Source organism: Theobroma cacao, chromosome 4 (genome assembly GCF_053813885.1).
Source record: "Theobroma cacao isolate CCN51 chromosome 4, ASM5381388v1, whole genome shotgun sequence".
Classification (NCBI taxonomy): domain Eukaryota; kingdom Viridiplantae; phylum Streptophyta; class Magnoliopsida; order Malvales; family Malvaceae; genus Theobroma; species Theobroma cacao.
This window is the reverse complement of record NC_142642.1, coordinates 27,769,488-27,790,579: the sequence shown is the minus strand read 5'-3', so window position 1 is coordinate 27,790,579 and position 21,092 is coordinate 27,769,488. Positions and strand designations below refer to the sequence as shown.

At 34.6% G+C, this 21,092-nt stretch overlaps 1 protein-coding gene across 1 annotated transcript; it reads left to right on the top strand.

The window, feature by feature from the left end:
* Positions 1-18,101: 18,101 nt before the first annotated feature.
* On the top strand, positions 18,102-21,050 carry LOC18601831 (zinc finger protein CONSTANS-LIKE 2-like). Its single transcript, XM_007032903.3, has 2 exons — positions 18,102-19,108; positions 20,451-21,050. Exons 1-2 carry the CDS (start codon positions 18,320-18,322, stop codon positions 20,808-20,810), a joined length of 1,149 nt encoding a protein of 382 aa, XP_007032965.2. The 5' UTR covers positions 18,102-18,319; the 3' UTR covers positions 20,811-21,050.
* Positions 21,051-21,092: the final 42 nt, after the last annotated feature.

Genomic DNA, 21,092 nt, shown 5'->3' with positions numbered 1-21,092 from the left:
CCTCTACTGTCACACAACAAACAACACCCATTTTTGATGGTTTCAACTATCCTGTGTGGGCCATCAGAATGAAAGCATTCCTCAGGGGAGTAAATTTGTGAAATGCGGTTGAAAACGACATACCAAAACCAGTGCTAAGAGACAATGCTACACTCGCACAAGTGAAGCAATATGAAGAGGATATAGCAAAGAAATACAGGGCTTTGTCCTTTATACACTCAGCTGTTACTGAGTCTGTCTTCAGTCACATCATGAGTTGTGAGACAACAAAACAAGCTTGAGATAAGCTTGAAGAAGAATTTCTAGGATTTGCTAGAAACAAGGAGATTCGGCTTCAGAATCTGAGGAAGCAATATGAATTGTTGAGGATGAAAGATAGTCAAAATGTGCAAGAGTTTATTGATGCTGTGATGAAGGTGGTCAACCAAATTCGATTGCTGGGGGAGAACTTGTCTGATGCTAAAGTTGTAGAGAAGATACTTATAAGCTTACTTGAAAGATTTGATGCAACAGTGTCATCTCTTGCACAGGTAAGGGATATCTCTCAGCTTTCTATATCTGATTTGGTAAACATTCTTGAAGTTGATGAATAGAAGAGGATTGCAAGGAAGAATGATAAGTTTGATTTTGCCTTGACTGTCTGGATGAAAGGCAAGGCACATGCAGAGGCATCAACCAAGAAAAATTTAAGTGAAGTTAAAGAGAAGGGAAGTACTCACGGTAAAAGGGTTCAAAACAGGAAAACAAAATTTTCAGTTTGCTCTTTTTGTAAGAAAAGGAGTCACTTAGAATCATATTGCTGCTTTAGGCCAAATGTAAGGTGCAAGGCTTGCAAACTGCTTGGTCATGTCGAAAAGGTTTGTAAGAATAGACCTGAAAATAAAGAAGAAGTTTCAAATGTTGTTAAGAAGATTGAAACATCGAAAAATCAGCTGTTCATGGCTACCAAAGGCAAGCAAATTGATGATAAGCAGTGGCTTATGGACAGTGGAAGTTCAAACCATGTGACATCAAATCCAACCTTATTTACAGATCTGGATACAAATTACAAGTCTAAGGTAAAAATAGGGAATGGTGTTTATCTTGATGCTGTGGGGAGAGGCACAGTTGGCATTCACACATCTTCAGGCCTGAGGTATGTCCATGATGTTCTGTTAATACCAGGCATAGTACAAAACCTACTTAGTGTAGGACAAATGTTAGAAAACAATTATGAACTGGTATTTAAAAATGGTGTTTGCACTATTTATGACTCATCTGGTGATGAATGTTCAAATGAAAAATAGATGTTTTCATGTCAATCTAACTGAAGTTTGTATGCAAGTTAGCAGCACCAGTGTTGATTCTTCATCACTTTGGCATAGAAGATTAGGTCATTGTAATTATAATTACATGTCTCTGTTGCAATCTCAGAACCTTGTGGATAGTTTACCAAAGTTCAATCAGTCAACTTCAATTTGTGATGTTTGTAAACTTGGCAAACAAAGTAGAAAACCTTTCCCAATTGATACCCCACAGAGAGCAAGAAACAAGCTCGAATTGGTGCATTCTGATGTTGCGGGGCCTATGTTTCATCAATCACTGTCTGGTAACAGATATTTTATAATTTTTATTGATGATTATACCAGATATACTTGGATTTATTTTCTTAAATCCAAGTCAAATGCCTTTGATAAGTTTATGTTGTTTAAAGCCAAAGTTGAGAAAGAATTAGGCCATAAGCTGAAATGTCTCAGATCAAACAATGGTGGTGAGTATACTTCCCAACAGTTGGAAGGATTTCTCTAGGCAGAGGGCATTAATCATAAACTAACCGTACCCTACTCTCCTCAGCAGAATGGAGTGAGTGAGAGGAAAAATAGATCCATACTAGATATGGCAAGATGCCTTTTATTTGAGAAAAGCCTTTCAAAGAAGTTATGGGTAGAGGCATGCAATACTACAATGTATCTATTGAATAGATTACCAACTAAAGCTTTGACAAGATTGACCTCATATGAAGTCTGGTACAATAAACGACCTTCTATTAGTCACCTTAGAATTTTTGGGAGTTTGTGTTACCATCAAATTCTAGAGAATTTTAGAGGAAAGCTTGATCACAGGTCTGAACCTGCAGTATTTATAGGATACAGTGAGCAATCAAAAGGATACAAGCTGTATCTTGTGAATTCTGATAAAGTTATTGTATCTAGGAATGTTATTTTTGATGAAATTGCTAAATGGAGTTGGGATTCATCTGAGTCAGAGACATTAAAAGCTCCATTCAGAATTGAGCTGCTTGAACCAAATGAAGATAGAATAGATTCTTCAGAGTTTACTGCTGATGCAGATGATGATGATGAGCACTATGCTGTTAGAGGTACCTGTAGTTTTGTTGATGTTTATCATAGAAGTCTGCTAGCCATATCTGAGCCAGATTCATACCAAGCAGCAGCAGAGTCAGAAGAGTGGAAAGCTGCTATGCAAGAAGAGATTAATGCAATCAATCACAACAACACCTGGACAATTGTTGACAGACCTCAGAAGTAACATGTAATAGGAGTTAAGTGGATTTTCAGAAGTTTAATTCTGATGGAACTTTGAACAAATGCAAGGCAAGACTCGTTGCTAAGGGATATTCTCAGCTTCCAAGCATTGACTTCATGCATACCTTTGCTCCAGTAGCTCGATATGAGACTATTCGATTATCATTGGCTATTTCAGCTGCATTGGGTTGGAAGGTATACCACTTTGATGTGAAATCGGCTTTTCTGAATGGCACATTGAAGGAGGAGGTTTATGTTGAGCAGCCAGAAGGATTTAAGGATGAATCCAATCCTGATAAAGTTTACAGGCTGCACAAAGCCCTTTATGGCCTTAAACAAGTTCCTCGTACATGGAATTGTAAGATTGATTCTTATTTAATAAGCCTTGGATTTGAAAAGAGCTTTAATGAAGCTACTTTATATGTGCTCAAACACAAAAATCAAGCTCAAGTGATTGTCTCTCTTTATGGTGATGATTTGATGATCACAGGCTGTAATATAATAGCAATTAACAGATTCAAATCCAAGATGGAGAAGAAGTTTGAGATGTCTGACCTAGGCTTGATGAACTATTTCCTTGGAATGGAAATTTGTCAAATAGACAAAGGCATTTTTCTATCTCAAGGAAATTACATTCAAACCATTCTGAACAGGTTTCATTTGAGTAGCTGCAATCCTGTCTCAACACCATTAGTTGTGAATCAAAAGCTGATAGTAGGGGATGGTTCAAAACTTGAAGATGCCACCAGCTATAGAAGTCTGATTGGAAGCTTGCTCTATATTGGCTATACTCGACCTAAACCGATGTATTCCACTAGTTTACTGTCAAGATTTATGAAAGAACCTACCAATGTTCACCTTGCAGCTGCCAGACGTATACTTAAATACTTACGAGGCAGCGTACATCATGGCTTGTTCTTTAACAGAATGTGTGAAATCAAATTGGTTGGATATTTTGACAGTGACTGGGCAGGGAGTGTTGAAGATTCTAGAAGCACTTCAGGATATGTTTTCTCATTAGGCAATGGAGTTTTTTCCTGGAATTCACATAAGCAGCCTGTAGTTGCACAGTCATCAACAGAAGCTGAGTATATTGCTGCTAATGCAGCAATGAATCAGGCAGTCTGATTGAGAAAAGTTCTAAAGTATTTAACCTTTGAGCAAATAACTCCCACTAGTATTCTAATTGATAGTAAGTCTACAATTGCTGTCACTAAAAATCCAATGTTTCATGGGAAAACAAAGCATATAAAGGTGAAATTTCATGCAATCAGAGAAGCTGAAAATGGTGGTGAGATTGTTCTTGAACATTGTCCCTCAGTAAATCAGCTCGCAGATATTTTCACAAAGATTCTGCCTACATCCAGATTTGCAGACTTGAAGGCAAAGTTAAAAGTTGTCAATGCAAACTTCAAGGAGGAGTGTTGGAGCTGAAGCATGCGTTGACTTTATCATTTTATCTGTTATGGCTTTGCTTCGTTGTACTGGTTGTTGAGTGTTTTGCACAGGTGTTTATGATGTGTCATTTTGCATGCTTAGCCTTTGATGCAGCTTAACACTTGTCTCTTGTGTTAATAGTTGTTAAGCTTATATAATTTGTATAAATATTTTGCTTATAGCTGAATGAAAGTAGTGTAGCACCTTCAGCTAATCCTTCTCTGTTTTATCAGTTTTTTACTCCATATCAGAGCATCATATGTCATCGTTTGCTCTGTTATAATTCAACAAATATTTGTCTTCTCTCAAAGTTTCCTTATAAAAGATTCGGTTTGGGAACCATTCCATAAGAGTTTTGCACTGCTACACTTCCAACTGTGAATAAGAACATATACAATCTTGGTAGGAATGCTAGCATCTATTAATGTATCATAGATAAATTTCCATCTAAACTTGTCATAAGCCTTCTCTAGATCTATTTTTAACATCATCCACCCTTTGCTTCTTTGCTTTCGCCTAAAAGAATGCATCACTTTCTATGCTACAAGCATATTATTGTAATTTTCCATCCCAAGATGAAACTTGACAACGTTCTGTCTACAATGGAACTCATGATTGGCTTTAATCTATTAGTTATTACTTTCATCAGCACTTTAAAAATAATTGGAAGTAAATTGATTGGTCGAAATTGTGATATGAATTCTGGGGTTGGCACCTTTGGAATGAGAGTAACGAAAGATTGACACATCCTAGCCCTAATATTTCCTCCTTCAAAATATTCAATATGTATTTGATTAAATCTTGTCTAACTACAGACCACTGTGATTGAAAAAATAAAGCATGGAATCCATCAATTCCATGGGCCTTGAACGGCTTCATTTCAAATAAGGCAACATGAACTTCCTTTCTTTCAATTGGTTTGATTAAGTTTGAATAATTTGGAGCATGAAGAGCAGGAAACATATCTTTGATGGGATAAGCCAGAACCACATCATTTTCTTTAGAATATAGATTCTGGAAGAACACCACAGCTTGGGATTTTAGAGAATCTTGATTGTGACACCATTCACCATTGGAATTTTTGAGGTGTAGTATCTTTAATTTGTTCCTTTTTCGGGTTGCCTGAAGATGGAAGTATTTTATATTTCCATCTCCCATCATAATCCAATCCGTTTTTGCCTTTTGGCATCCAAACAATTTCTTCTTGATGGAGTTCATTTTCATATTCAACCTATAACCCATAATCCACCTCCTTGAGATGTCTATTTGGATGAGCTTCTAGAGCTTTCTCTACCTCTTGCAGTCTTGCTAATAATTTTTTCTTTTTGTGAAAGATGTTACCAGAAACCTCATTATTCTAGCAACTCGATTTCTCTGCAAAGGATCCCATTTCAGCTTCTAAATCACCAGAATTTCCCAACGCCTGCTGTACCAAATTACGAGATTCTTTATGTGCAAGCCATGCTGCTTAAAAATGAAAGCCTGTAGGGACCTGAACGTTACGATGTTCTGCAAGCGAAGTACTAGTGGCCTATGGTCAGAATGTATTCAGGGCATATGCTGGACAACCACTTCATTAAATAATAGGTGCCACTCCATATTACATAAAGTTCTGTCAAGACGTTCAAAAAGAAGACCTTTCCTCCATCTGAATTTCGAGCCTTTATAACTAAGATCAATCAAGTTAAATTGATTTATAAAATGTTGAAATTTGAAACAAGGTCTACTACCTTTTTGTGATCCCCCCTTGCTTTTCATGAGAAAAGAGGAATACGTTAAAGTCACCTACTACTAACCATGGCTTGTCAAAATTTCATGCAAAGTTGGAAAGCTCTTCCCACAATATTTGTCTAATAAATGGATTTGGATGTCCATATACTATTGTTAGGTACTAGATAGAGCTTGCAAAATACTCTACTGCCAAATGTATGCACTGTGAATGGTTTTAAATAACCAAGAGCTGAATACCTTATTGCCATAAGATCCAGATTCCTCTTGAGAAACCCAATGCCTCAACTTTATGAGACCTGTCATGACCCGGAACTTTCCTCGGGCTCATGACAACCGTCGCGACGTCCCGATTGATACTCATTATCCGAAATACCAATCGGAACCCCTCAAGGCTTACATATCAGTTTTAAATAATTTTCAGTTGTTTCTGGCTCAAATAAATTAAAAGACAAAAATATAGTATTTTTATATAAAACAATATTTATAGAAACACGTGTAAGTAATCTTTTGTAACTTAGAAGTAAAAGAAATTCATACATACAATAATTTACAAAGTTATAATGTACAATAATAATTACAATGACAAGTGGCCCATAAATACACCAAGTGTTGGTGATAGTAACCTACTGTCTGGGTGATAGAGGGGTCAACTAGAATCCTCAACAAAATCGGGTATCTACAAGCTACCACAGGCCTGAAATATTTGGAAAGGAGGTGGGTGAGATTTTACAATCCCAATGAGTAAATAGACATTATCATAAATATCTAAAGGCGAGTAACATGGAGGCAAGTTTAAACAACAAATCACAAACCATTTCATAAGGTTTTTAATTTATTTCTTAAATCATAAAATATTTGTAATTTACCAAAACAGTTGTTAAGGCTTATAACTTTTATTAAAAATAGGGCTCAAGACAAAACTAGTCCTCGAGGATACCTTGGCCGAGGTATCTAACCGAATCCGTCAAGGTTGTTAAGGTATTTATATGTTAAATACATGTTAGTTTTGAAAACAAGCCGTTCCTTGGCGTTGGCCGAGTTACACATTCACGTGGGGGTTCTACGTGAAGTGAGCTTTAACATTACTTGGGAGTTGCCCTCATCGCCTCTACAACCGGAGTAACTATGTAACTGGGTTTACTGTACTCCTCTAATAGGCAGTTCACGAAAACCCGTCACTGCAGTGACTAAACCCACCAATTTTAATAAAATTTCGACAGTATAACGTGATTTTTATTTATTTACCAAGCCTGCATAGTAAAAGACAGCTTACATAAATTCCCAATGTAATTATAAAATATAGCCACATATACTCATATATCATAAGCCATTCATAGGAAAATATATTTTTCAAAACAATTGGCAACCTCCAATTACTCAATTTTATGATCAAAAGTTTCTTATTTCAGAAAATCAAGACAATATATTTATTTGTCACATTTATTTCTAAAACATCAAAAATCTCATTTTAATCTCATTTTCGTTTCATAAAATACATACAGAGCATTTAAAAATAAACTCTAGATAATTTACAATAATAATAGGTTTACTCACCATTTGTACAAACTAAATGCTTTCTAGGTGCTCCGATCACTGTTCGTCAGGTACGACTTCCTTGCCTTTACCGGAAGGCTCTCTTCTTGGACACATTGCAAAAATTTCACAATTTACCACATTGATGCTAAATTACTATATAATTGACTTAAATCCTATACTAATGCATGGTATGAGATGCAATAGCCTAAAACGGCTTAAACGCGGTATTAACCTATTTTTGACACTTCACCCGATAAATTGCTAACGCGCTCCATTTTAGCTCTAAATTGTCCCATTTTCTCTCCAACATTTCTAACCATTAAATATCAGCCAATAACTCACTAAAATCACCAAAATTAGCTCACTTTCCTCCTTGGAAAATTCGGTCAAAAATGGGACATTAATTGGGTAAATCTTTCACTTTGTTTTTCTATCACATTTAACCATTTTTCATTATTTTCTCTTCATTTCTCTTAAAATAAAAATCAGTTCATCATCATTGTACATCATTGAACATTCAGCCAAGGGTGGATATTGTGAAAATTTCATGCTTTCTTGCCCAATTTGATTTCTATACACATTTAACTAACTAAAACTACCAATCAAAACCTAAAAATTCAAAAATCCTCCCCATTGAATTTCGGCCATCCCTTGGTTTCACTTTTTGATCTCTCTCCTCAAGCATGCTAAATGGAAATAAAGGCATAGAAAAGGTAGAAATCAAGTTAAAGTCGAAAAATCTTACCGTTAGACTCGTAAACGGACGAAAAACGCGATTTCTCCTTTGAATTTTCTAGTTTTCCTTTGGTTTTTCTCTTTTCTTCCTTTCCTCTTTATTTTCTCTATTGTTCTCTCCTTATGGCCGGCCATCACCTGATGTGGGGTTTAAATAGGCTGACTTTTCATTAAAATAATATTAAATCATTAAAAAGTGCCATGTGTCACTTTTCCATTGGCCATTTTTTTAAATTTCATCCTTTAAACTTCAATTTTTCACCACTTAAAATACCATAGTTATTCATACCAAAAATAAATAAATCCTATGATTTTGACAAGTTTTGGGTGGTGAAATTATGGTTTTTACCCCGGGGTGACAAAATTATCATTTTGCCCCTATGTTCCGAAAATTGCCAGAATTGAAAATTTTCACTTCCTATCATTAAATTATACTCCAAATAGTTAATCTTGGTCAAAAATTTCACTCCATGATCAAATTATTATCTTAGGTGGTAAAATGACGATTTTACCCCTAAATATCAAAATTTTTAATTTTTTCCCAAATGAACTCTCGAACTTCGAACAATCATTTTTAGTCATTCCTGGACTGTAAAATATTAAATTTCATCCAACGATTCCTATTTGAACTAGTTCGAGGTTAAATCAACTCAAGTGTACCGTTAGGTACAATACCGGATTTCGTCTATTCTTAGAAACTTTCTTAGCGTAATAACATGCTACTCAGTGCATGTATGTCATGACATATGTTTATAGGGTCGGGTTTTACAAGACCTATCGAAATTAAGGGTACGAATAACTGAATCTATCTCTACCCCACTTATTCTAGGTTCTACTAATACAATAATTAACAATTTATGTTGCTTTACAAAATCCTTTAACACCCGGACAAAATGCCTATCTTTTGCACCTTGACAATTCCACAACCAAAATATTTATATCCATTAAAATGATACAATAAATAATTTTATGGCTGCCGAGGATCATCATTCTCAATCTCCACCATTTCAACACTACTCGTGGGAAGATTAACGACAACCTCCATGGTTGTAGTAATATTGTTTCCATCAAACTGCTCTATCGTTGTTAACTTCATCCTTTCTGTCAAATGCAAAAGCACATTTGAATGCAAGGACATTGTCACATTCTTTGTTCGTGCGAAAAAATACGAAAAATTTAATTGACAAAACATGCAGGACAAAATGAGATGTCTATAATGTCAACTTGGTCAAAACACCACCTCAGCATACTTAATGGTGAAAAATTTAACGCGGTTAGTGTTTAGATTGAAATTAATAAATTAGAAAAGTATAGAGACTCAATTTACACAAATTATTATATAGGGACTAAATTCATATTTTTTTTATAGAGTATAGGGAATAATTGCATAATTTAGTTGATAAAATTTGTTTTAATTTTTAAAATTCCAAGCACGTGTGTCAAGATTAGATATGTTTATTTTACCTAAACTCGAAATTCGATTCTCCACCTTAACAAGGGGCGAGTTTAGATATTAAAATTAAAAGACATGGCCGAGGATGGAGGAAAATTAAATTCTCCGTTGAGATAGGGAACATAGCTACCACCCCGTCCCACATTCGATATATATAATTAATAATTTTTTATATATTATAATTTTATTAATTATTTTTTTTAGATTTTTTGTTTATGAAATGATAAAAATATCACATTGAAATTATGTAATATAAAAATAAAATAAGTATAATTTGGTAAAAATAAAATATTTCATGAGAAAATATTTCATACTCATACTTGAAGGTCTTTGGGTTTAAAGCATTCATGCATGTACCTAAAGAGTCTAGCTTGAAGCTTGATAGTGAAATCACTCTATGTGTGTTTGTTGGTTATGATGATAAAGGATTTGATTAGAGGTTATGAAAAGAAAAAGGTGGTTAGTAGCAAATATGTTATACCATAGCAAACTTTGATAAGAATGTGAAGTCTACACAGGTTGTTGTGAGCTTGATGACTAGATACCTAACAATGATTTCACTTGGGAGAGTCTCAAATGGTGGAAATGCATAAGAAATAGAACTTGGGAGTACAAATAAGCTAGTCATAGTTAGTGGTGAGTCAAATGCTAATAATGACATTGCACAACCAAATGTAATGGGTGTTGAGTCAAGGGGGCAACCTTGTTTGCAAGAGAACACAAAGTCTACCAAAGAGCATCAATTATCCACTAGGTATCCTAGTTTTAATTATATTTTAGTTACTAATGAGGGGGAGTTATAGAGCTTTCAAGAATTACAGTCTCATTAAAGAAAAGAATTGTCGGTTGGAAGCAATGCAACAAGAAATGGATTCTTGAAAAAAAAAATGGCACCAATGTGTTGATCGAGCTTCTAAAAGGTAAGAGACCATTGAAAAACAAATGAGCGTTCAAGTTAAAAAATGATGATGAAAAGCTAGTGAGGTACAAAGCTTATTTGGTGGTGTAAGGCTTGAGCCAAAAAAAAGGCATTGACTTTGATGAAATCTTTTCTTCAGTAGTGAATATAGGTTCCATTCGAGTTGTACAGAGATTAGTAACTAGTTTGAACCTTGAGATTGATCAAATTGATGTAAAAATTGTATTTTTGCATGATGACTTGTAATATGAGATTTATATGAATCAATTAGAGGGGTTTTAAAGTAAAAGAGAAAGAATACATGGTTTGCAAATTAAAGAAGAACTTGTATGACTTGAAACAAGCTTTAAGGTAGTGGTATAAGAAGTTTAATTTTATGGTGAGTCATTTCTATAATAGAACAACAGCAAAATTATTGTGTATGTTAGAAAATTTTATGATAGCAACTTTACTATTCTCTTGTTATATGTTGACAATAAATTGATTATGAGCCAAGATGCTGCTATGATTTGCAGATGCTTAAGAGATTCAAAATGCAACATGAGTCAGTTAGCACACCTCTTGTAAATCATTTTAAACTCGATAAGAGTTCTTTTTTAGTGACTAAAGAAGAAAAGTTTAAGATGTCAACTATTCCTTACTCTTTTATTGTTGATTCATTGGTGTATCTTATGGTTTGTACATGACTTACAATTGCTCATGCAATTGATATAATGAGTAGATTTCTTTCTAATCTAGGAAAAGTTCACTAAAATTCTGTTAACTGGATCTTTAAATGCTTGAGAGGTACTTCAAATATGTTCTTGAGTTTTGAGACTCTAGATCTAGTTCTAAAATGGGTCTTTGATACAAAAATGGTAAGTGATCTTGATGGTAGAAAATCTACTTCAAGGTATTTGTTCACTTTTGCAAGGGAAGTTGTGATAGTTTATATTGCAAAAGTGTGTTGCCTTGTTGACCATAGAAGTTGAATATATTGTAGTGATTGAAGTAGATAAAACGATGTTTTGGATGAAACATTTCCTTCTTAAATTAGGGTTAAGTAAAACGTAGTATTATGTGGTGTTTTGTGACAACCAAAGTGCTTTGGGTTTGAGTAAGAATGCCATATACTGTGCTAGGATGAAGCATATAGATGTGAGGTAGCATTGGTTGCAGTTAGTGATTGAGGATCACATGATGCATTTGCAATTAGTGTTTGAGAATCACATGATATATTTGAATAAGATTCACATAGATAATAATACTATTGATATGTTAACCAAGATGATTCCTAGGGAAAAGCTTGAGCTCTACACCAAGCAAGTCCAGATAGGCTCCGAGCTCTACATTAAGCAGGCCAAGATAGACTCCAAGTGAGGAGTGGAGTAATTAATCTCCTCTTAATGGGGTTAGAGGGGCAAATTGTTATTTTTATGAGGACTTAGTGACCCATAATGGGGTCTATTCCCATTTAGTTTGTTATCTAAAGTATAATGAATCCTACCTACATATCCCCCCTATACTTGATATTTGTCCTTGGTATTTTAACATGTTTAGAGGGTATTTCGGGCTTTTAGATATGATCTCGATATAGTTTGATAATTTGGACAAAAGGTAGGGGTGTTTTCAATTTTTTCTTTAAAACACGAGGGGGTGTTTTAAGGTGTTACTCTTCTTCTTTCTTTAGAAGCTTTCGTTCTCTTCTTCTCCTTTCTTCTTGATTTTTTTTTTCATTTTCCCCTCTTTTTAACTATTCACTAGAGACTTCTTGAATGTTCTTTTCTTCTACTTTCTTCCTAATCTCCCTTAACCTCTCATTAATGGATTCTGTAATTTTGTTCTTCAACATATTGCTAGGGTTTTGGAAGTTGACTACTTAGGTGTTTATTTAATAGATCCTCTTTTTGTTGATTTTCACTATCTTAATTTTTTAAATTGTCGTTTACTGTAGAAATATGGAAATTTCTTGCCTTTTCATCTGAATGTAGAAAATGAAATACTGCACTTTTCAAAATCGCTTCCCTATTTCTCTTTGGGTCTTTAATTGGCTCTAAGCAGAACAATGAGAAAGGAAGATGAATGCCGTAATTATTGGTAAGACGTCTTCTCTCTTTGTCATTTTCTGTCTTTTTTTCTTTTTGTTTATTTTAGATTTTTTGCTAATTAATGTGAAAAAAAATGAGTTTCTGGTAGAAGATCTATTGCAAAGAGATTTTCTAGAGGTGATAGAAAAGTATTTGGTGCATGGGTTATGAAATGCATTACCTTTAATGGTCGTGGTAACTCCCTCTCTTTTCCTTCCCTCTTTTACTTTTTAATTTGTTAAAAAGAATGCAACTATGAGTATAGTTTTGTTTAAACAATATTTTCATATTTTCTTTGATTCTATTATGTTTTCTATCATTTTGTAATATGCTTTCTATATTTAAGTTGATAAGTTTATTTATTTTTGAGTGCGGTAGGTGCAGACAACATTGAGTTAATGATTGTTGTGTTTTTATGCGCAGAATTGCAACTTTTCTCTTTCCATATTTTCTACCAACAAAAACGGATGGTTATGATGGCTATTGCAAGATTTTCATCCTTCAAATATTTATTGCATTGCAAGTTGTGGCATGGACAAGATTGTTAAGATGTGGCCAATCAAAGGTGTGATACTCATCATCATTTGTGGTTGTTGTTGTTTTGTTTAGTGGCAACAAATAAATTTACTTGTTGATGGCTGATTTCAGATATTATCAAAGATGATGATGGAATAGAAAAATGAGTTGCAATTTGATAGTTTGAAATAGAGTTATCAATATTTAAGAACCTGGAACAGTTTATATGCATTGGTTACATTTAACTATTTATTGGTAAATAAGCCTTTCCTATTAAGCTTTTCTCCTATGATCTTTATTTCATCCTTATAGAAGTTTAAAATAACTTACATAAGTGATAGGAACAGCACAAAAAGTAAAGATGTTACCTACAAAATTGAAATCAATAGATGAGAATTAAAACACTCTTCAAGACATCCTGGGTAGGAATAAATTTGACTATTTAATTTGGTGAAGAAATAACTCTTTAACTTGAATTATCAGTTGTTTTAATTGTTTCATGGGCGATGCACAATGGCAAAAAAGAAATGATCTTATAAGACATGCGTTTCAACAATGAAATTTAAACTTCCTATCGCCTTTTGCTGTTTTCTCAGCAATTAAAGAAGATTATGTTCCTTTGCAAAGTCTAAACAAGTGCTTTTTTCATTGTGTCACATGTAAAAGTTTTTTGAACAAGGTAATCTACGGCCTCATCATTTGTGTAGCACCAACCAATTTTGCAATTTTTCAGAAGTTCTAACATGATTCGAGGCTAATTCATGTCTTTCTCTACAGTTCCGCATAAATAGTTTGTACATATCAAAGTTCGTCCTGTTTTTTGGTTAGATGAGTGTTTAGTTGTTCATCACTGAACATAAAATAACTTTTTGTACATTTTGTAATGAATTATCTTTATAACTACATAAAATATTAATTGACAGCATGATATGTAGTGATAGCATATGTGATATTATTGTAGTAAACTCCTACTTAACCAATTTCATAGCTACTTCATAATCAAATAACTTTATCTGCAGATGACCAATTTGTTCCTTTCATACTAAAATATATTATCAAATTATTTAACTATTTAAAATAATCTACAAACAAAATAATTTTCAAACTATATGTTAATTAATAATTCGTGCAGTGTAGCGAAGGTCTATAACTAATTAGCCTTTAAAGTCATTTGATTAAAAAAAGGGATTTCTTTTTTTTCTTCCCAACTTTATATAAGCCAAAATTTGCAAGGCTTTGAGGGCCTAAAAGTCTGTATGGCTAGGTGATGAAAAAAAGAGGATTTTCTTACTCCATAGAAAGTGTAAATGAGAGATAAGCTTATTCAATAATTGGGTGGTTTTGAGAGTAAATTTGGAGATTTTTAACAAGATAAATTTATCGTATTATTTTAATTATTGTGAATCTTAAGTTTTTGGCAAAAAAATTTATGATATTCAATTTTGTAAGTTTGTTTATTTCTTGTATAATGGATTTTTATCCAGTTTGCCAAGTGATTTTTTTTCTCTCCATGTTGGAAGGTTTTTCATATATATATTTGATATTTTTAAAGTAAAATACCCTCACCCCCTTAAATTTTGATAATAATTTCACATAAGTCTATTAGTTTTTAAAATGGACACTTCGTCCCAAACGTGTAAACGACGTTAATGCTTAAATATGAAATATTTAAAATGCCTTTCTTCCTTTTCAACTCTTTTCCTTTCTCATACTGGCCAACGGTGCTCCCTTACATCGGTCGACCACCTCGTGGTGGGATCTAGCTGTGGAATACCAGATCCGTCGACTCCCCGAGAAAGCGTCGATCCTTTGGCTGGATTTGCGCTTCCCGGCTAGATCCGGCTATAGGATGGTTGGTTAGTAGAGAGAAAATTTTTTTGAATAAAAGAGAAAAAATTTTAAATATAAAAAAATATAATTTATATAGTGATAATATTTAAAATTAATAAAGTGTAAAATTATCTTAAAAATATTATCACGTTATCAAACTAATAAAAACATTAACACTTGACTAACAACTGGATATATGTGTTTAGCAAAAAATATTTTTTTGGACGTATTGTCTATTTTCAATACTAATGGATCTGTATAGAATTATGGTGAAAACTTAAAAAAGTTAGAGTATTTTATCTTATTTTTTTATGTTTTGTTAATACTTGCATTATCTCTCAATTTATTTTTCTTTTGGTTGATCAATAGCTTCGATTTACTATTTTGTGATTATGTTGATTTGATTTGTACTGTCTATTTACCAGGGGTATTATTTATTGGTTAAGTTGACATGCTGCTAGCATCCAAATTCAAATCTTAGCACTTTGCCTTGTAACACAAGAATATAAAATCAAAATGCAAATTACTTAACCATTAATGAGTAGAAGACATTGTTTTATTTATTATCCTTTTGCATCACAACAGTATTACCAAAGTGAAAATATCGTATGAGTCCCATTGCCCATCAAAATAAATGCTCATTTTTGTTATCTATTCTTGGATGCTGATTGTAAATAGTTGTGCTGACAGTCGGATAAAATAACAGCTTCCCATCATCAAATTCATACATTACAACCAAAACCCACTCATCATTACGTGATTATAGAGTAATGAAAGATCGTTGTAGTTTCGAGTTAAATGTCTTGAAGCCATTTACTACCAATCTCGCACGGCACTATGCTTGAAGCGACCGTCTAAAAAGTTTCCTTCACATTTCCAGAGAAATCGACAAAAAATTCCTTGTCAAAGTCTGGCTGACAGATTTTTCAAAGCTTATCCCTACCAAATACTGAACCCAAAAAAAAAATAAAATTGGGTACAATATTATAACATTAAAACGTTATGAACTTCTATCACCTTCAAGTTGGTTGGGGATATCTTCTAGTCCTCGTCCTCCAGCAACCTGACAAAGATAAAAGTCACATGCTAGAGAGATTTCCATTCCCTGGGACAATTTTGTTTGATAAGCTTAGACCTTATCCAAATTGGTTGGCAGAAAATTTTTTCCCATTTTTTTTGGATACCCAGAATTGCTTCTGAAAAACAGTTAGCTTTAGAGAAATCCTTGACTTCGTGGTTACTTTTCGTTCATGTAATATTACAAATATTTTTCAATGTTATACATATATATGTAGTAATAATCCTATATGGTATTGTGAGAATTTTAATTTATTTGTTAAGATTGAAATATTAAGCAATAGTGAGTACCAAATCATGACTTGCAAGGTTTAAATTATCGTCAATATATCTCGATTTGAGAGTATAATAATATATAAATGTATATATATAATATTGTTAAATATCAATATATGTATATATATTGTGTTACCTTGGTAATTAATTTTATTTTGTTTTTAATCTTTTCTCTACACGTATATTTAAATAAAATAAAATAAAAAGTTGAATCTTGAATCTTGATTCTCTTTGGAAGAGTAAACAACTAAATCTTGCATTATTTTCTATAATAATTTTGTTTGCAAAAGTGGTAAGTTAAGATTGAAGGCCACTCCAGGTTAATCTCCTATATATGACAAAATCATCCCTTGAAAAGAAGTATCTGGACATGCAACGTAAAGAACTATACTATGCAAAAATTTTGTTGATTACATACTACAGAAAGGAGTGATTTAGGGGGTAAAAAGGGGTGGTAGGGACTATTAATTAGGACCACATATTTTTATTTTGTTGAATATATATATATATATATATATATATATATATATATATATATATATATATATATATCATGATCAAAGTGATTAAGACAAGGCAAAAAAGCTGTATGCAATTTGAACTTTTAAGCACTGATGGTTGGGGGCTAAGGACACAGCCGCAGACTTGAGAGCGAGTTGTATGAACCTTTTGGTTTTACCCAAGAGGCCATTTGAGGGGATCAGTTCAGCAGTGTTTGTGTCCCGAATTTGTGGTGTAGCTGCATCCTCATCTGGTAGCCTCCCACATGGCTGTTGTCCATTGGTTGCATGAATTTCTCTAGGGTTTTCCGAGTCAGCATCTTTGTCATCAGGTGAAAGCTGCTCATTATGTCCAGGTAAGCGCTGGTCTGACTGTTCTGACGAGAGCCCAGATTGAAGTGATACAAATCAGCATGACATGTTGTCTTGTGGCTGGCCCACTTCAATGCTTGCAATTAGAGCAAAGTTAGTGTGAACAAAGCCATTGATTTGTAATCATTAATTGAATGATTAAGCATGTTTGAAAGCTTAATTAAAACCACTCATGAGAACCATCTAATTTTACTCTTTGGATTGTGTTAGCTGTCACTGTTGTGTACATTTTTTATAAGTATTATGCATAAAAAAGCTTAATTAAATCACTAAGATACGGGTGATTGTGTTAACAATATCTTTTTAATCACTCACTTTTGTTTTCTTTTTGCTTGACAAGAAGGCAGAGAGAGAGAGAGAGAGAGAGAGAGAGATATGGTGCTTCATTTCTCTACTCCCTTTCTTTGAGTAACCTCTGAATGCATGCATGTGGACGAGCTTCGTTCATATGGTTAAATGATAGCAACCAGTCATTAATGATCATCAGGCTAACACTGCTGATGCAGTTATATGTCTGTATCATCCCAAATATAATTAGTTAGTTTTAGATTGCAGCATTTAATATTCAGAAAATCTTAGCAAATTAAGGAGTTGAAAGAAACCATCCCAAATATGATGATTAAATGTACAGGTTGAACACTTGGAACTCCATTTTAGGACTTCTTTCTCGCTTACCAGATGAAATCAAACTTGTTCCACGCTAAGTTCAACCTGTCATGACAGATTTTGATCAAACAAAATGAACCAGAAGCACATCCGTCGAAGCCGAGCAGCAGAGATTCATCAATAGCAACATTGGAGAGGATGATTATCCAAACAAATAACCAAGAGCAAGATTGTTGAGAATAGCAGACTTGAGTAGTGTTCTTCCGTTGAAAAGCAAACGTGGTTACTGATCACGTACATAGCACAAACTGTTCCATGCAGCACCTCAGGAAGCCAAAAACCTGACATCAGACCACGTGGTGCTCACATGTCAGGAAGACACGTGTTATACAGAATCTTAGCAATGTACAGTGGACCAAGAATCCATGCTTGACTGCCAAGTGTCATCGCCTAATTTGGCAACTACAATCTTTTTATCTACTTGATGAAGCAGCTCCCTTCACATTAAATTATTCCAAAAGCCAAAGCGGAAGCTGTGGGTTCCCGGGCCACCCCAAAACTAAGCTAACCACAAGATAACGCAACAACTTTTTGCGGCCACTAACTTGTTGCCACGTGTCAGCCCCTGGATTCTCTCCTCCCCACTTGGGTCTCCCTACAGTTAGACCTCCCTTCCTCGCTTCTCTTCACTGTGCTCACACTCGAAATTAGTTGAGTTTTGAGAGCTTTGTGTGTGAGAGATGTTGAAAGAGGAGACTAGTGACGCTAGTGGTGGTGGTGGCAGCGGCAACAACTGGGCACGTGTATGTGACACATGCCGCTCTGCAGCTTGCACAGTGTACTGTCAAGCAGACTCAGCCTACCTCTGTGCTGGATGTGATGCCCGTGTGCATGCTGCAAACCGGGTGGCCTCGCGCCATGAACGTGTGTGGGTGTGTGAGGCATGTGAGCGTGCACCTGCTGCCTTCTTGTGCAAGGCAGACGCTGCATCCTTATGCACTACATGTGATGCTGAAATACACTCTGCGAATCCACTTGCACGTCGCCACCAACGTGTTCCAATTCTTCCAATTTCAGGGTGCCTTTATGGCCCCTCGGCCACTGAGCTACGTGGAAGAAAAATGGCATCAGCAGCTGAAACTGAAGACGGTTTTATGGACCCGGAAGGAGATGAGACAATTGCCGAGGATGAGGATGAGGCAGCTTCATGGTTACTGCTGAATCCTGGGAAGAATAGCACAAACCAGAGAAACGGGTACTTGTTCGGCGGGGAGGTTGATGACTATCTGGATCTTGTGGAGTACAATTCAAGTGTTGAGAATCACATCACAGATCAGTACAACCAGCAGCAGCAACATTATAGTGTTCCAAACAAGAGTTATGGGGGTGACAGTGTTGTGCCAATTCAGTCTGGAGAAGCCAAAGATCACTTGTTGCAGCAGCAACATCAACAGCAGACTCTTCAATTTGGCCTGGATTATGAGTCCTCAAAAGCTGCATACAGCTACAATGGTTCCGTTAGTCACAGTGTAAGGCTTCCTTTGCTACAAACAACTTGCTAGGAGGTGATTTAGTATTTTGAACATAGAAGTGATTTCAGTTTGAAGTTTCCGATACATGTAGTACTGTGCTAGTCTGGTCACAGTATTTAATTACTTCAGCCAACGTCAAAAAATTTTCATCCATAGCCTGTTTTTATCTGCTTAAACACGCAATTTTCACAAGCAGTAATTTTGGAAATATTGGAATTTGCCCTTTTTCAGGTTATTACCTTAGTTTCAATCATGCCACATTCTTTACAAATATGTAATTGCTTTAATGTCCGAGTTTCTGGCTTGTTCTGCAAGCGTTGAAGGTCTTTGTCCATTGCTATTCACTTGACTACAAGAAACATGAGTAACCCTGGCAAAGCTAGTTTTTCCCTATGTCATCTCTGTGTACGTTCTTAAGGAATTGTTCTTCACACTATTTATGTTAGCTCAAGTAGAGGATGCTAACTACTTTTCATTTAATCTACAAATTAAAATCTAAGGGGTATCTTCTTTTTTTTTTTTTTCTTCTGCACTTTATTAGTTTGCTTTTCTTCTTTACTTTACCTTTCTTCCATAAAGGCTAAAATCAAATGGAATAATATCTCCACACTTTTGTTTTTCTTTTCCCTTTTGTACCAGGTCAGATATACTTGACAAAATAATGGTTTATATTAACAGGAAAACTGCATCGGTTTAGCTTAATTAGTTCTAAATTAAGTTTTACTGACTAAAAACATATGATCTGCAATCATTTATTGCTTACTCAATACTTAAAAGTTCTGTTTTAAGCTCCTAACAATCAACAAATAACAAGTTTTACTTCTAAAGGAAGCCCTTTTCCTTCCCTTGTGGAGGCACGAAGGAAAGTCTGTTTTGAGTCTAAAAGTTTTGTTACCTACTATAGGGAAATAACTATATATGTAACTTTTCTTTTAAACGATATGGCATTCACCATATAGTTCTAGAGATCATATATGATCATTAAAATATAGAATTCATCTTCTCATGTTCACTTCTCAAACTAAGGTCCTCCTAGACTAGGAAATTTTCTAACTCAGAACTGTAATAATCCTTCTACGAAACTGCTTTTGATTTTCATTATGAAAAAACATAAAAATTGGACCTTGAACTAAGAAATAGATTGTAGAAGCTAATATCAAGTTTATGGTTGTATTTCCAGTATTTGTGAAAATATTAGAATGATAATTGGTTCTGTTTTTCAGACATGCATTGCTTTCTCCTTCAGCTTCATGTGCGAATTGCGCATTGCTTACACAATATATCCTATCTAGTCGGTATGTTAAATGATGTTTTTCTAACTTAACTTGAACCATATCAGGTTTCCCTTTCCTCTGTGGATGTTGGGATTGTGCCAGAATCAACTATGAGTGATATCTCAATCTCCCACAGAAGGCCCCCCAAAGGTACAATTGACCTCTTCTCTGGACCTTCCATTCAGATGCCAACCCAACTTACGCCAATGGACAGGGAGGCCAGGGTCTTGAGATACAGAGAGAAGAAGAAGACAAGAAAGTTTGAAAAAACAATAAGGTATGCTTCAAGGAAGGCATATGCAGAAACGAGACCTCGCATCAAGGGTCGGTTTGCAAAGAGAACAGATGTCGAAGTTGAAGTGGACCAGATGTTCTCCACAACACTAATGACAGAAACTGGATATGGCATTGTCCCTTCGTTCTAAATGCAGTGAGAAAATGAAAAAGGAAACAGAAACCTCTATAGATGAGAATTGTACGAGTTGATGGTAAAGCTCTAATGCTGATACTGTATCTTTTTCAATCTAATTGGTCTGAATCAATTAGATAGTATATGTTTAGTAATTTTGTTGATTGTCTAGATGATGCTATCTTGTAAATGCATGTATATCTATAATTTTGGAATTTAGTGCTTTGCAATTACAATTATCCTTTTCTTGGTGTTCCATCTTTTGTTTCAATTTCAAATATTTGGTTGATAGAGAAAG